The sequence below is a fragment of the Zymoseptoria tritici genome, chromosome 6 (assembly GCF_000219625.1).
Source record: "Zymoseptoria tritici IPO323 chromosome 6, whole genome shotgun sequence".
Classification (NCBI taxonomy): domain Eukaryota; kingdom Fungi; phylum Ascomycota; class Dothideomycetes; order Mycosphaerellales; family Mycosphaerellaceae; genus Zymoseptoria; species Zymoseptoria tritici.
The window spans coordinates 295788-310751 of record NC_018213.1 but is presented as its reverse complement, the minus strand read 5'-3'; the positions used below and the strand labels follow the sequence as shown (position 1 = coordinate 310751).

Here is a 14964-nt window from a genome sequence, read left to right as displayed (position 1 = left end):
CGGCTACAACACATCATCGTCAGTCGTTGCCACCGCTCCAGACCAACTCCATAACACTGAGCGTGCTGCCCCGGATCCTTTTAACGCCCTGAAACTGGAAACGGCTGTCGGCCCCTTGCACAACGGATTTTCAATCTTCGGCCTCGCGATCGCCCGCGTTGAACAAGGCCAGCATGGTCAAGTCTTGAACCACGAATTGCAGATGCGGCCAGCGTTCTGCGATCGCGACCGACGTGTCGCCGTGACTACCGCCGACGTCCACCACCACCGCGCCGCGACTCAGCGCCGCCCAGTCATAGCCTTCGACGACGTGGTGCACATAATAGCCGTCGCCTTGCTGGAAGTGGCTCATGACGGCCGCGAATCGCCGTGCACGCTCCGGCTCCCGGTCGATGGTGTTGTAAAAGGTTTCCAGCTTCCCGCCGTGCTCCCTCCCGCAGAAAGACACTTGCGCCACTGTCGGCGGGACACGTCTGCAGTGCGCGCGAGATGCAGTTCAAAAAATGGCGAAATGTCGAGCACTACGGCACCCATCCAGTCCTTTGCGAGCATCTGCGAGGCGGCCGAGTGTGCGACGTATCCTGGACGGGACTCCAAGAACACTCGATGTGCAATAGCAGCTCGGAGCAATTGAGTAACGGCGCGGTCGCTCACTCCCAGCTGCCGGGCAAGCTCAGCGTATGCAATGCCCCTCCCATTTTCCCACCGGAACATGCTGCGCGACATCAAGGCGATGGATGGCCTCCGCGTCGACTTTCTTTTGCTGCACACCATGTCTATCAACACTTCCTTTGGGCCGAGCGAAAGATCGCGGAGCTCCAGCGTGGCGTCAATTACTGCGAGACGCGAGGCGGCGACGTGCGGCGGGAGTGAGTTCTCCTCCATTACAGGAGCGTTGGCGGCGAAGAAGGGCGATGGGAGGTGGTGAGCTTCCAGGTATTAGTCGACTACGCCAGTGTTGATTTAAATGACCGCCGCGAGCCGAGCGATGCTGCTGCTGCTCCTCCCGTCGCTTGCCATCTTTGTCGGGTCGTATGGAGAGTGTCGATTATTTCATGTTCGTCGACCTTGGTGTATGACAAATAGCTTGAAGGCGTGGACAGTCTACACAGGAGAGAAACGGACATGTAGAGATGTCTGTAATCCAAGGACGGCATGGCATAGATGGGTGGAAGAGACACGGTTTCAATTTCTCGAGGAGCAAACACCGTACAGAGTCTAAGCTGAGTCGGAAGACAGAGTGTGTCTGTCTAGGTTATGGATGTGCGGTTCTGAGTGGAGGGGAGGTGTGGAGATGTGTAGTAGAGGAGTGGAGGGATATGGATTGAACGATGAGGGGATATATATAGTGGGCTTTAGTTCTCGGGGTTTTCGTCTCGCGGCATAATGTCTGCCTGCTATGTCGTGACGCGCAGACATGAGTAAGTGCAAGGACTCGGTGAAAGTGAAAGGAAAGGAAAGTCCAGCGCCTTGCTCGCTGATTGATGCTTCAAATTTGGTATCGTATGCAAAATGCCCTCTCATGATCTTCGTTCCCAGCCAAACCACCGCGTCTCATATGGCCCCCTCTTATTCATCGCCCCATGACCTCCGTCCACTGCTCCTCCAACACCTGTTCCTCCTCCTCCCCCTCCACCTCCGTCGTCTTCACGCTCACCACTTCCTCGTCTCTCGCCTCCAGCATCCTCCTCTCGAAATCCTCCAACACCTCTCCCCTACCATCCCCCTCCAACAATCCCGCCCTTCGATCAACACTCAACCTCCCATTGCCCGATCCAACCATTCTAATCATCGGCCCAGCCTTGCGCCTCCTCTTCACCCTCACCCTATCCGCCGGCTCCCGTTGTCCCTCCCTTCTCTCCTCCCCTTCCGCCTCCTCCAACTTCACCGCCACCTTCACCGCCACCCCTTCTCCCTCCCCCACCACAACCTTCCTCCTCATCCCCAACCCCAACACCCCCCTCCCCCTCATCCCCTCCACAACTTCTCCCATTTTTTTCCCCGCCAACACCTCCCTCCCCACTCCCTCCAACCTCTCCCTCTTCCATCGATAAACCCCCTCACAATTCCCCACCACTTTCCTCAACATGACCAGCTTCCTTCCTCCTCCCACGTTCCCTCCCTCATCCCGAACGCGAACGAGGTACCGCACGTGCAACTTTAGCGTGTACAATGTGTGTTTCACATGTTTTATGGCGAAACTCTTCCTTCCCAGATCGTTGGATGGGTCCGCGGGATCTTGGAGGCAGAGAAGCCAGGGCATGGCGGGGCTGCGATGGCACATTTTCCATTGCCCGGCGCGGAGGAGGTCGTTGCGGGAATGGGCGAGGCGGGAGAAGAAGCGGAGTTCGGCTGGTTCGTTGTCATGTTTGAGGAAGAATTTACTTCGTCCTGATGGAAAGGTGGTCGAGGAGAGGGTGAGAGCGGTACGGGAGGTGTCGAGGTCGACGCCGTAGAATTGAAGGAGGTAGAGGAATTGTTCGCCCAAGGAGGCGTGGCGGATTGTGGGGTGGCGGTGGAGAGCGGCGGCCAGCGCGACGAGGAGACCGTAGGATCCGATGCCGCCGTAGAAGACTTCGACTAAGCCGCGCATGTCAAGGGTGACGCGGAGGAGGTGGAAGAGGGGTTTCAAGTTGGGGGTTTCCTCGGTGAGCCGCTGTACGACGTTGACTTGGGGTTGGGCGTCGTTACCGGCGACGAGTTGGATGTGGATTCCTGTGGCGATGTGACGGAATTCGAGCATGGGGTAGGCTTCGCCATGGGACTGAATGTCGTCGTAGCGGTGGTCTTCGAGCAGATGGCGTTTCAAGCGGCGGAGAGTGGACGCGAGAAAGCGTGGTGCCATGTTGGGAGTGGTGGGATTATGGATGCGGAGATCGATGTCGGAGGTGGGAAGGGCGAGGCCCGAGGCTGAAGAGCCGAAGAGTTCGAGGGAGAGGTCGTTGGGCTTGGAATACATTTCGAGGTGTTGTTTGATTGTGTCGATGACTTCAGAGGTTGCGGCTTCACGAGCGGCGAGCTCGGCGGGCGTGGATTGGATCCATTCAGCAAACAGGCGGATTTCTTCGCTCAGGTATTCCGTGCCGGTCATGCTCTCCGTTGATTTATACAGCTTTGCTACCCAGGGATAGGCTGGATTCAACCCCGCCGGTGACATGGGTTGAATGGTGCTTGGTTTGTAGTCGCACATGTGCTTGAGTTCGGCTTGCCATTCTTCCGTCCGGGGACCAGGTGCCTTGAGTTTATCTCGAATCGCTATAATTGCCTTTCTCCATCTGAGAGAGGAATAGCCAAATTGGTCCTCCGACTGGTCGACCACTTTCTCTACAAAGGGTACCTGCTCATCTTGCTGCGTGGCTTCATGGACCACGTTGGCGCTGTTCTTCTTCTTCTCCTCCTCTTCCCGTCTGGCGGTCTTGTCTGACTTCCGTTTCGCTTTCCATTTATTGGCACTTGGCCTTCCGCCGAGTGGTATTCTGACAATCCTTGGTGGCGAAATCACCCCAAGAGCCTCATTGACGGCTGAACTCAGCGCATCGTCGACTTCGGATTGGCGTTGTCGGAGAGATGTGCTGAAGGCGGAGCGGAGAGCGAGGGTCGGGTTGTAGGCATTCTGGGCGCGACATGCAGCTCGTGAGACGAGTCGCGGGCATTGCATAGAGGGTTGGGAGGGTGATTGTCGTTGTGGAGAGCGAGGAGGAATAAAACATTGTCTCCAAGTGAAGTCGAAGCCTCGAAATGTGGAGAGCTTGCTAGAACTAGCGCGTCAGAGTTCCATGGAGCTTGGTGTGAGACACGCGAGCGACTGGAGCTTCAATGGCTTCAATGGCTTTGGCAAGAATTTATTTATTTACAATAGCAGCCATGCGTTGTTCAGTATACGCATATGATGTATAGCAGCTAGAACGAAATATCTCCTTCCGGAGCAAACGAATATAATTAGGCATCATGCCCATCTCTTAAACATACGTCTTCCTCCACCAGTTCATACTGCATGACTTCGTCTTTCCCATATGTACGACGAAGCGCACAGTCATGAGAGGTCGATCTTCTTATCCCTCATCTAAACGCATGGAAAAAACCAGCAGGCACAAAGTCTGCCTCGAGTTTCGAAATATCAATTCCTTCCCTCTACGCGACCAAATCTCACGTCCTCGAACCATCATCGCTGTCAATACCCATCAAATCCGCCAGAAGCATCTCAGCCACTCCACTGCGTCGCGTCAGGCCCTCTCTCTCACTAAATCTTCCCTTGTCCATGTCCCACCCTCTCCCCTACGAGAAAATCCGACTCGCCCTCTTCCCCAAATTCTTAATCCCACTCGAAGCCCCCGTCGCCGCACTCCCAAAACTCGTCGAGCTCTTGGTGCTGCTCAACTGCGGCCTCGTGCTGCTCGACTGTGATCCTCCCGTGACGGTGTTCCTACTACTGCTCGAGCCCCCCGTGTTGTTGGCGTAGATGTATTCCCCGTCGACGTATTGCGCGTTGGAGCAAAAGGTGGTGCGTTTTTCGCGGCGAGTGTAGCGTTGTTCGAGTTTGTAGATGTCGATTTTGGCGCGAAGGGTGGTGAGGAGTTGCATGGTGGGTTTGAGAGGGTTTGGGTGGGTGTGTGGAGTTGGTCGGGTGGGTTTGGTTCGGTGGTTTGGATTGCAGGTCAATGGCTGGTGGTAGAGAGCGTAGAGAAGAGTCGCGCGTTCAGTGTGTTGGAAGTGTGTGTTCGTGGAGGGTGAGATTTGGCGGGATAGGAGACTTCGCGATATTTAGATCGCTCGTCGGGAGTTTGTGGAGGACCAGGGACGTGGTGATGATAACCCCGTCGAGTGCAGAAGATCCTGGCAAGTGGTACGAGTGAGAGGTTGGATTCAGGGACGGGAGGTCGAGGAGGAATGTTGAAGATCTGAGATTTGAAGACTCGGAGAGGAAGATGTATTGTTGGGCAGGAATGGACAAGGTCAAGTCAAATCGGGTAGTAAGACTGAATCGCGGAGAAGAATGGCGAACGTTTTGGCCGTTGAGGAAGAGGATTGGAGTCTGGTGGCCGTTTAAATTGCCCTTCTCCTTCTAGACCGTTCAAGGTTTCCGTTCCCTGGAGATTAACGCTGATCGGCTGAAGATGGCGATTATCGGCGGGTATTACTCGCGGAAGAGTCAGTCGATATATACTGGTGGTGTATGTTGGTTCTTTATCTATATGCTCATCACGGAGAAACAGCGTGTGAATGTTTCGAGGCACAGCAAAAAGGAGAGAGCTTGGAGGGTGGACCTCGGGAGCTTGTCGCGTCGGGTGCATGCCGGGAATAATGGCCATGTGGCATCGGAAACTCTACCTTATCCACTGCCGCGCTTCTGCCGGGGCTTCCACGTCTTCGACAAGCGATCGATGCTGAGCTGGTCTCACGAACATGTGCGACGCGTTCGAGATCAGGTGCCGAAGGAGCTTGGGCTTGCGAGACGATGAGACGGCGACGACAATTCTGTCTCGGAACTCCATGATCGACCATGTCTTTTACTTGACGATGATTGCTCTCTAAGCATACCGACTGATCTCGATGTCGGCTTCGGAAACGCGTTCAAAGCTTCAGAAGCTGCAACACTTGCATCGGCAACCGTCCTCAATCGCAGCGGCCAAGAACGGCAAACCCTGTTCAGCTGAGACGACTCGAAGAGTACGATGCTTGGTCTTGAAAGCAGCTGGCCACGCAGCCGATTCGAACATCATTCGCACATTGTCAAGCAAATCTCTCACAATTTCGCCTTCAACCCTCCCTCTCCTCCTCTCACAATTTCGCCTTCAACCCTCCCTCTCCTCCTCTCACAACTTCGCCTTCAACCCTCCCTCTCCTCCTCTCACAACTTCGCCTTCACCCCACCCTCTCCCTCCTCCCACTCCATCGCCTTCAACTTCTTCCTCTGAATCTTCCCACTAATCGTCTTGGGCAAGAAATCCGGCTTGACAAACTGGACCTTCCTCGGATACCTAAACAGAAGGGTAGAAGATGTCAGCAATAATTCCGACGGGTAGAGGGCAGAGCAGACCGAGAAGCTGCTGGCATAGCCCGAGAGACAAATCTCGGACAGCTTGCAGGCGTTCTGCCCTTCGATCTTCCTTACTTGTACGGCGCGGCATGCTCCTTGCAGAAGTCCTGCAGTTCCTTTCTCAACGCATCTTCATCCTTCCCCTCCGCCTCCGCAGTCAGCACCACAAACGCCTTGACCACCTCACCCCTACTCTCATCCGGTGAGGAGATCACCGCACTCTCCACCACTGCGGGGTGTTGCTTCAACGTAGACTCCACCTCAAACGGTCCAATCCGATACCCCGACGAATTGATCACATCGTCGTTCCTGCCCACAAACCACAAATACCCATCCTCATCCCTCCTCGCCCGATCCCCAGTACAATACCACGCCATCCCCTCCTCCTTCCCCTCCCTCAACTTCCGATCCAACCTCCCGTCTTCCAGATACCCATCAAACACCCCAAAGAAATCTCCTCTTTCCGTCAAATCCACCTCCAACGCAATATCCCCTTCCTCCCCATCCCTCGTCTCGTTCCCCCTCTCATCAATCACAAACAACGGCACCCCTGGACTCGGCTTCCCCATCGACCCAGCTCGAATCTCACTCCCCTCGAAATTCCCACACACGAGTACCGTCTCCGTCTGTCCGAAGCCATCACAAATCTGCAAGCCCGACATCTCCAACCACAACCGAATTACCTCGGGATTTAACGGCTCCCCCGCTCCCGTACAATGCTTCAATGCCTTCGGCAAGTGGGCGCTGAAGTACTTCCGACTCGCATCTAGCACGAGTTGACGGTACACCGTCGGCGGGGCACAAAACGTCGTGATCGGGTACGAATGTAAAATCTCCAGGGTCGTCTGAGGATTGAAGGGGAGTCGATCGTCGTGGATGAATAACGCGGCGCCGCAATTCCAGCTGCCGAAAAAAGCCCAGCCGGCTTTTGCCCAGCCTTGTTCGGTCAACACCCAATTCACATCTCCCGGTTGCAAACGGTGGAAGTACTTCCCCGTGATGGTTTGCGCGAGGGGGTACGAAACCTGATTGTGCTGTACCATTTTCGGGGGACCGGTAGTTCCGCTGGTGAAGTAGATCATGGCGGGGTCTTTGACGTCCGGTTTCGGTCCCTTGTAAATCGCATCTGGTGGTATTGACTTGAGGGCTTCGCTGAGCAGCGTCACGCCGGGTGGTGCAACGCCGTCGAGTTGGAAGATATGTCTAATCGACGGGCACTTTTCCCTGACGCGGAGGAGTTTCGCTACCGCGACGCTGTCGCCGAGGAAAACGGAGGCGTGGGATCGGTTGATGCGATATTGGATGTCGGAGGCGACGAGCAGCGTCGTGGCGGGACAGAGGACGATTCCGGACCGGATGCAGGCGGTGGCGATTTCCCACCTAGAAAGAATCATCAGCATACACATCAGTCAATGGACCTCCCTTCAGTCTCTCCCTTCGTTCCAACAAAGATGGCAGGAAAAGATGTAACTCACCACTCCGCCACCCTCGGCATAATAACCAACATCTTCTCCCCCTTTTGCACACCCAATTTCTCTCGGAATAGGATGGCGAGGCGATGCGATTGCCGGGAGAAGTGCGAGAAGGAGAGTTTTCGTTCGGATAGGCGGTCTTGGGAAATCCAGTGCATGGCGATGTTGCCGGGAGGGGGGTGGGCGGCCCAGTAGTCGACGACGTCGGTGGCGAAGTTGAAGGATTGAGGGCGGGTGAGTTGGGGGGAGTGGTAGTGGGCCATTGTTGAAGGGGGTCTGAAGGAGGATTTTGGGTGCGTTGTATGCGGCAGATCAGGTCGTGGAGACGAATGGTATTGTTCCGTTGAATTCGTCCTTTGTATTTGATAGTGGTGGTGTCCTGGAGCTTGTATGTCGGATTGAATTGGGTCTCCTGTCGGCAGTGCGTAAACTGTCGACAGTCTTGTTGGATCGACTGCTCTTGAGTACTGCTGCGGGACCTTCTCAAGTCGGTGCACGTGAGTCCATGGGCAACTCTCAAGTCGAGATTGAAGATGATGTTTCTATACCAAGCGTACAGGAAGGAGACAAGATGTCCTCCTCCCTGCTCGGCTAACATCTGAGGTCAACCGAGTTCACTTCCATCATTGTGAGCACAGACCACTGGGGAGCCGGTGTGGAAGGCGGGGATAAGGTTTGCGATTGCTCCTTTGAGCCGGCGACTAGAACCAATACAACCTCTCCCCTATCAAAATACAAGCGACATACTATACTTTTTGTGACCCAGTAATTTTGGAATGTGGCGATGAGCTGAGTGCTGCGATGGCCTCGATAAGAGCATTAGAACCCGTACGAGACGCGCTTTGGCCAATATAAGGGACCATGAGGGCATTGGTACAGCTTTGTAGTCATTTTTGGCGGCAGGCTGATCCCGGGCAAGTCTGTGAATTGGTACACTGGATTTCCAGCGCACTGCTGGACGATGGAGGATGAACTCGACGCCGGCTCTCTTTGTTACCGTATCGTTGGATGGTGCCTCGACTGCAATCGTTTTTTGGTATGCTGAAGACTTCTTCCATGATCTTGGCTGTTTTCATGACCCTCAGAGAAGCTCGCTGGCACGATTCTTCAGAACCATTTGAGGTATACAGTAGTGCAGTAAGGTCCTCAAAGGGACAGCTACGGAGTGCTGGTGTGCACGGAATTGATCCAATTCTGATAAGCCTACTGTATGTATTGGCAAGAGTAGAACATGGTTTCGCAGTACGATCCGGGACAGCAAGATCCTGGGTCGTTGTAGCAGCCACGACCACGCGGATTGCATTGTGCACAGGAACCCCTGAAGCAATTCTGTTGATCGGGACACTGTAGCAGGAGTCAGAACTCTACAGAAGGAAAGATCGAGGAAAGGTATAACAAGAGTAAACACACCTGGTTCCCGCAAAAACCGCAGTTCGTGTCGTCGTCGGAGTAGTCGGGGATTATTGGGTTATTCGCTACAGAGGGGCAGCTGCATGATCCTCCGTCGCAGGCTTCTCCCCGGCCGCACTGCACTAACCGTTAGAAGAAGTTTAAGTAGCATGGCATGAGGATGACTTACGCAAGTATTTCCGCATTGTAGCTGGTTAGCAGAGCAGGCGGGTGCCGGAGTAATGCAGACGCTGTTCGAGCATGTCTGTCCATCGGTGCACTTGTTGCCGCACGAACCGCAGTCGTTGAGGGTATTGTAGACTTTGTCCGGCTGGGTGGGACAGGTGCATGCATTCCCAGAACATGATTCGCCTTGCTCGCATTGGACTCTGCAATCTGTTGTCGGCGTGCATGAGGACCCTATCTTTCCGTAGAAGTATCCTGTGCCTGGTATCTGATTGGTGTCGCTAGCTTGAGAACTGCTGTAAACCCTGCAGTATCTTGACGAAGCATCGTAGTCGAAGACAGCACCAGGGCCGTCACTTAGGTCGGCGTATTCGGCGCACTGGGCCGCACTAGATATGTTGTTGATGAAGAAGTCGCTACTCCTGGTGCTTCCGATCTTGTAGTCTTTGATTATGATGGCTCGATTGTTTTTATTGCTAGTACCTGGAGTCGAACAATGGTTGGGAATGAGGTGAGCCGATAAAAAGTCATGAGTGTTTGCGGACGTACAGATCGTTTGAGCGGGCTCAGGAGCTGAGCTGGAGGTCGTCGTCGTCGCCGTCGATGTGGCCGTGGACGGAGTTGTGGACGGTGTAGTCGTAGAAGCGGTCGTTGAAGGCGTCGACATACGACATGTCCTGCTAGAAGGTCCCAGCGAAACACAATCCCTGTTGCAACAGCTATCGTCCGCTCCGCACCTCTGCCCTGGGCCTGCGCAGGAGAAGCAGATTTTTTCATCAGGCCGACAGTTGAATAAACTGCAGCAATCGTTGTCGGATGCACAAGTCTCGCGCAAAGTTTTACAGACTTGGGCTGTTGTTGTAGTGGAGGGCATTGTGGTGGGAGGGTTTGTGATTGCTGGTGTAGTGCTAGAAGGAGTCGTCGATGGAGTCGAAGCCGTGGTGGTCGACTTCGTCGTCGTCGAAGCCGTCGTTCTAGAAGATGCAGTTGTCGTCGACTTCGTCGTACTAGCAGGCTGAGGTGATACGCAAGAGCCTCGGACGCATCTCTTCCCAGTCGCGCACTTCTGATTGCATCCACCACAATTCCGGCAATCTGTGTTGAAGTTCGCGCAAAACCCTCCGCATGTCTTTGCACAAGAGCTCGTCCCATACGGACATGCAGGCTTGGCGCATCGCTGCTTGAGACATTCGCAAAAGGTTTGAATCTTCGCGTACTCGAGATTCTTCAAGCTGTTTGGGCAGTCGGAAGGACGGTACCTCGCGCGGGGCGGCAGCGACTTGCAGAACATTTGTACGTAGGGATCGTTGGCTAGGGCTGGCACGAGGAATTTGTTGACACCCGTTGAGCATGGTGAGGTGGAGTAGGCGAAGGTCTGAGCTGTGAAAAGAAGTAGTACAAGACAGACGACTGAGCGCATGGTTGCTTGTGACATGATGAAAGGACTCAGCTGTAGCCGGAAGATGCGAGAAACGAATGAGAAGAGGAGAGACTCGCACGGGCGGCGCCTTCCCTTTTGTGCCATCTGTCTTGCGTGGTGCAGTAGGAAACTGAGGTGTACAAGCCATCCAAACCGTGCGGCGTGCTGTCGGTCAGCCCATCAGAGCGAACTTACTTCGAGCGGCACGGTCGTAGCCACTGCATAGCCAGAAAACTCTCGTACCGGGGCCGCCGAGTGGACGCTGGAGATAGCGACACGGGTCGAGCTGTCAGGTCGACCACGTGCCTAGGACTGTTCTTGAGCGCAGTGGCCTGTTCTCGTGCACGGGGAGCGGACCGTAATGGCCGGAGAGTGGAGGTGGCACCACCTGGAGAAGATACTTCAAGCCTCGCGTGGTCTAGAGTTATCTGGGTTGTATACCTTCTAGCTTGGGCCATATCGAGAGTCCTCCGACACTCGAGTCTCCAAGGTCGCGGGCCAAAAGGTGAGGCCACCCATGCTGTATCGTCGAAAAGCGAGATCTTACCCACATCTAGAGTTGAGGTCAGGGTGCAGCCAGGCAGGAGACAGGTGTAGAGAGGCGCGGGAAGCGGGAAATCTCAGCCTCATGCGATCTGGATCGATTCACGCGTTTGTGATCTGACCACCGTCCAAGCTTTGGACAAGATTCACTGCAGGCTTGAATAGCGACTGAACACGTCGCCACCGCCGTTATGCAGGGAATGAGCGGAAGGTATCCTACAGCGGAGGAAGTGGTGTGACTGGTATCAGCTGAGCATCTTTCGAAAAGGCTTCGAGAAAAACGACTGCAGCCACTGCAGCCCGCGGCAGCTTCTGGAGAACGTCGCTTCGGGGTCGCCGAGGAGGTAGGGTCTGGCCAAATGATCAAAGTTTGGTCTTCCTGCGGTGTGGTTGTTGACTCGTGTACATCTGGTGCACTACCCTAATGCGGTCGACATACAGCAAGAGACGAGACTCCGACTGTTGGCAGATTTGCAGCAGGCTTTGAATTCCACACACTGTATGCGGCTGGAGGACGCGCATCGAAAGGCTCTGAGTGACGTGCTTCAGCCGGCGTGGTCAGTATGGCTGTTCGTAAACGGTCCATCCACTCCACCTGAGCCTTCGTCGGCTGGGCAGGACCGCATATCGTGAGAGGACAGCGTCGGACGCATTGCTGGCTATGGCGCGGACTGTTTATGGGGCCTGCGGTGGTGCTCAGCCTGCGAGTGGGAGTCGGCCGACGACCATGCTGATGGGAAGGTACATAGGTACCGATTGCTTCTGTTGAGCGACTGAAGTCGAGACGGAACTTTTGGCGACGTGCCTCAGGCATGAATTGGATTCCTTCCAGGTTCTCACCTACCAACTCTCAACGACGCAGCATGCATCTGTCGGTCGGATTCGATTGCCAACAACATCATCGCGGACTGGACATGCGAGCACGGCGTCCAAGGCGTCGCAGAGACCGGAGGCTTCATCGTCGCCTCCATGACCAATTCTCGGCACCCACGGCAACGAGTGGACACAACAACCGACGGGCTTATTAATCCATCTTTCGTTCCGCGAAGACGAAGGTGGGAGGCGATCGCATCAGCAGCCATATTATATACAGAGACAGGATAAGTACACTACTCGATCTTTTCCTACTCCTTCCTCTCACACTTTTCACTGTCTTCCATTCATCCAATCTGGCGTTTCGTGCAACTCTCCGCAAAATGACACACTTCAACGTCGAGATCGTGTCCGACACTGTATGCCCATGGTATGTACAGCTCATTTCAGCATGACAATCAATCCTGGATCGCATCTGACATATCAACAGGTGCTACGTCGGCAAGAACCGCTTCGAAGTTGCCATGCGCCAACACCTCTCCTCCAACCCATCCGACACCTTCTCCACGACCTGGCTCCCCTTCTACCTCAACCCCGATGCGCCCGCCAGCGTCGACAAGCAAGCCTACTACGAATCCAAGTTTGGTGCGGCGCGCACCAAGATGATGCAGGGCCACCTCTCGAAGCTCGGAGCCGACGTTGGGATCAACTTCGCGTATGGCGGGAACACGGGCAACACACGAGACTCACATCGATTGATACAGTTGGGCAAGACGAAAGGTCCGGAAATGCAGACGAGAGTGGTGGAGCAGCTGTTCAATTCATATTTTGAGGAGAATGAGGATATCACAACGCAGGAGGTGTTGATTCAGCGGGGAGTGAAGGCTGGGTTGGAAGAGAAGGAGGTGAGGGAGTGGATGGAGAGTGGAAAGGGTGGACCGGAGGTGGATAAAGAGGTCCAGGATGCGAGGAGAAAGTTCATATCAGGCGTGCCGAATTTCACGATCAATGGGAAGTATGAGCTGCAGGGCGCGGAGGAGCCGGCGGCGTTCTTGCAGGTGTTCAAGGAGATCAAGGGAGATGGAGGTAGCAATGAAGGCGTGGCATCGGGAGGGAATGCGTGCTGAAGCGGCATAGTGGAGGATGAAGTTCACGGTGAACCCGGGAGCTCGCAGTGAAGAAACAGTCTTCGAATTATGAGCATTGCTTCTACCATCAATATTTTCATGACCCATAACACATTCTTATCAAATACTCAAGACCACCATTACATCGACATTCACTTGCGGCAGTCAAAGCGTTTCTTCCGTCACTAGCGCAGAAATTTACAAGCCGTACCTTCCACTCGCGAACAACATCTCGTCTGTCAGAACACGACGTTCGATTTTCAGCTCAAGCGAACCTGAACCCAGAGACGCTCAACTCCAGTGTGGAATCGCCAAAATCACAGGTTGGATGAGCGACCAGGGAAAACTCTACTCAAAATTCCTGAAGAGACTTGAAAAGGACTATGGCTGAAGCGATAAAGTCCATCACCTCTCGTATCCTCGATCTCCCGCCAAGTTGCATCGCTTTTGTTCCTACTCACCCAAGACTGTTCGTAGTGGGAACGTACTACTTACATCCGCGAGAGGAGCAGGAAACGCTGCCTTCTGAATCGAAAGTGGATCCGGAAAATGATGCAGGCCAAAGCTCCAACGATGCTGATGATGAAGAAGAGAGGGATGAGGACGACGAGGTCCAAAGAAAAGATCCCCAGCCTCAGAAGAGATCGGGAAGTCTGATCCTGTTCGATCTCGATCCCGAGACCAGTCAAGTGTAGATTTGTCCCTTCCGTCCATTGCCTGCAATGCCGATCTGACCCATACACTCCAGAACACTCCTCCAAACCTTACCCATATCCTCCGCCGTACTAGACATCCAATGGCGACCATCTCTGTCCTCCTCCACCGTCTCAAGCCCACCACTTCTCGCGACCGCCACATCAACCGGCTCCGTCCACTTCCACACTCTAGCATCCTCCTCCTCCGAAGCTCCAGCCGAATTACAACCCATCTCAACACATCAACTGACAGACAGCACCGCCGAGCTATGTCTCTACTTCGCCTGGCATCCAACCCGACCCGACATTTTCGGCGCAACATTCAACGACGGAAATGCAAAAGTCTACTCCACCTCTTATACCAGCAGCCCAGCCCCCCGGAACGAACTCACAATCCACCACATCGCAACTCTACCCTCCCACTCCCTCGAAACCTGGTTCCTCTCCTTCTCACCCACACCTGCAAGCGACAACTCCTCATCAGTCTACACAGGCGGCGACGACGGCCTCCTCCTCGTTTCCTCCCTCCCACTTTCCCACGAGCCCGTACTCGAAGCCATCAATCTCCACACTCGCATTCAAGATCGAAAGTCCCACCAGGCAGGCGTGACATCCATCCTCCCACTTCCTGCATCCTTCTCGCCCACGGCTTCTCAACGTCGAGAGTTGGTACTCACAGGCTCCTACGACGACCACATCCGCCTCCTCTCCCTTCCTGTTCCTGGACAAACCGGTCGTGTGCAGGTGCTCGCGGAAATGGACTTAGGCGGTGGGGTCTGGCGGCTGAGTTTCCTCTCCTCCTCTACCACGAAGGATGGCGAAGGGGAGGACGTGGTGATACTAGCGAGTTGCATGCACGCCGGCACGCGGATTGTGCGTTTACATCGACCTCGGCAGGGTGGTGTTGGTGTTGGTGAGGAGGGAGATTGGGAATTCGAAGTGCTGGCGAGGTTCGAAGAGCATCAGAGTATGAATTATGGAAGTGATGTGCAACCTGTTGTAGGCGTAGGGGATGGGAAGGGCAGAAGGAGGAGGAAGATTGTGAGTACGAGTTTTTACGATCGGTTGCTTTGTGTTTGGGATGTGGAGTTATGAGGGAGTGTAAACTAGTGTGAAGAGTCTTCCATCACAATAGACGTGTACGATGTTCAATTTTGGTAGCTATGCTACGGAAGAGTCGATAGCGACAGACATCAACCCAGGCCTTTCTCCTTCGTGTACTCAAGAAAAGCCGGCGTCCTCACACAGAGGAGAACCCTTCATCAATTCGAGAAAAATCAGC

At 54.5% G+C, this 14964-nt stretch overlaps 6 protein-coding genes across 6 annotated transcripts; 2 read left to right on the top strand and 4 right to left on the bottom strand.

Annotated features, from left to right (window-relative positions):
- Positions 1 to 130: 130 nt before the first annotated feature.
- MYCGRDRAFT_43786 (uncharacterized protein) lies at positions 131 to 939 on the bottom strand (the record flags this gene model as incomplete). The annotated part of the gene is made up of 2 exons (XM_003851305.1): positions 131 to 427; positions 472 to 939. Coding segments are annotated over 2 exons (765 nt in total), but the record flags the coding sequence as incomplete, so codon positions are not given.
- A 3486-nt stretch (positions 940 to 4425) lies between these two features.
- On the bottom strand, positions 4426 to 4581 carry MYCGRDRAFT_29667 (uncharacterized protein; the record flags this gene model as incomplete). The annotated part of the gene is made up of 1 exon (XM_003851304.1): positions 4426 to 4581. A coding segment is annotated over one exon (156 nt), but the record flags the coding sequence as incomplete, so codon positions are not given.
- Positions 4582 to 5848: 1267 nt separating this feature from the next.
- On the bottom strand, positions 5849 to 7772 carry MYCGRDRAFT_86361 (uncharacterized protein; the record flags this gene model as incomplete). The annotated part of the gene is made up of 3 exons (XM_003851303.1): positions 5849 to 5978; positions 6113 to 7417; positions 7513 to 7772. 3 exons carry the CDS (start codon positions 7770 to 7772, stop codon positions 5849 to 5851), a joined length of 1695 nt encoding a protein of 564 aa, XP_003851351.1.
- A 1878-nt stretch (positions 7773 to 9650) lies between these two features.
- Positions 9651 to 11057, bottom strand: MYCGRDRAFT_93663 (uncharacterized protein; the record flags this gene model as incomplete). Its single annotated transcript, XM_003851302.1, has 4 exons — positions 9651 to 9764; positions 9932 to 10464; positions 10700 to 10766; positions 11052 to 11057. 4 exons carry the CDS (start codon positions 11055 to 11057, stop codon positions 9651 to 9653), a joined length of 720 nt encoding a protein of 239 aa, XP_003851350.1.
- Positions 11058 to 12200: 1143 nt separating this feature from the next.
- Positions 12201 to 12987, top strand: MYCGRDRAFT_109725 (uncharacterized protein; the record flags this gene model as incomplete). Its single annotated transcript, XM_003851924.1, has 2 exons — positions 12201 to 12290; positions 12351 to 12987. 2 exons carry the CDS (start codon positions 12244 to 12246, stop codon positions 12985 to 12987), a joined length of 684 nt encoding a protein of 227 aa, XP_003851972.1.
- Positions 12988 to 13370: 383 nt separating this feature from the next.
- Positions 13371 to 14777, top strand: MYCGRDRAFT_43113 (uncharacterized protein; the record flags this gene model as incomplete). The annotated part of the gene is made up of 2 exons (XM_003851925.1): positions 13371 to 13678; positions 13736 to 14777. The coding sequence occupies 2 exons, from the start codon at positions 13371 to 13373 to the stop codon at positions 14775 to 14777; spliced, it is 1350 nt and encodes a 449-aa protein (XP_003851973.1).
- Between the last annotated feature and the right edge of the window lie 187 nt (positions 14778 to 14964).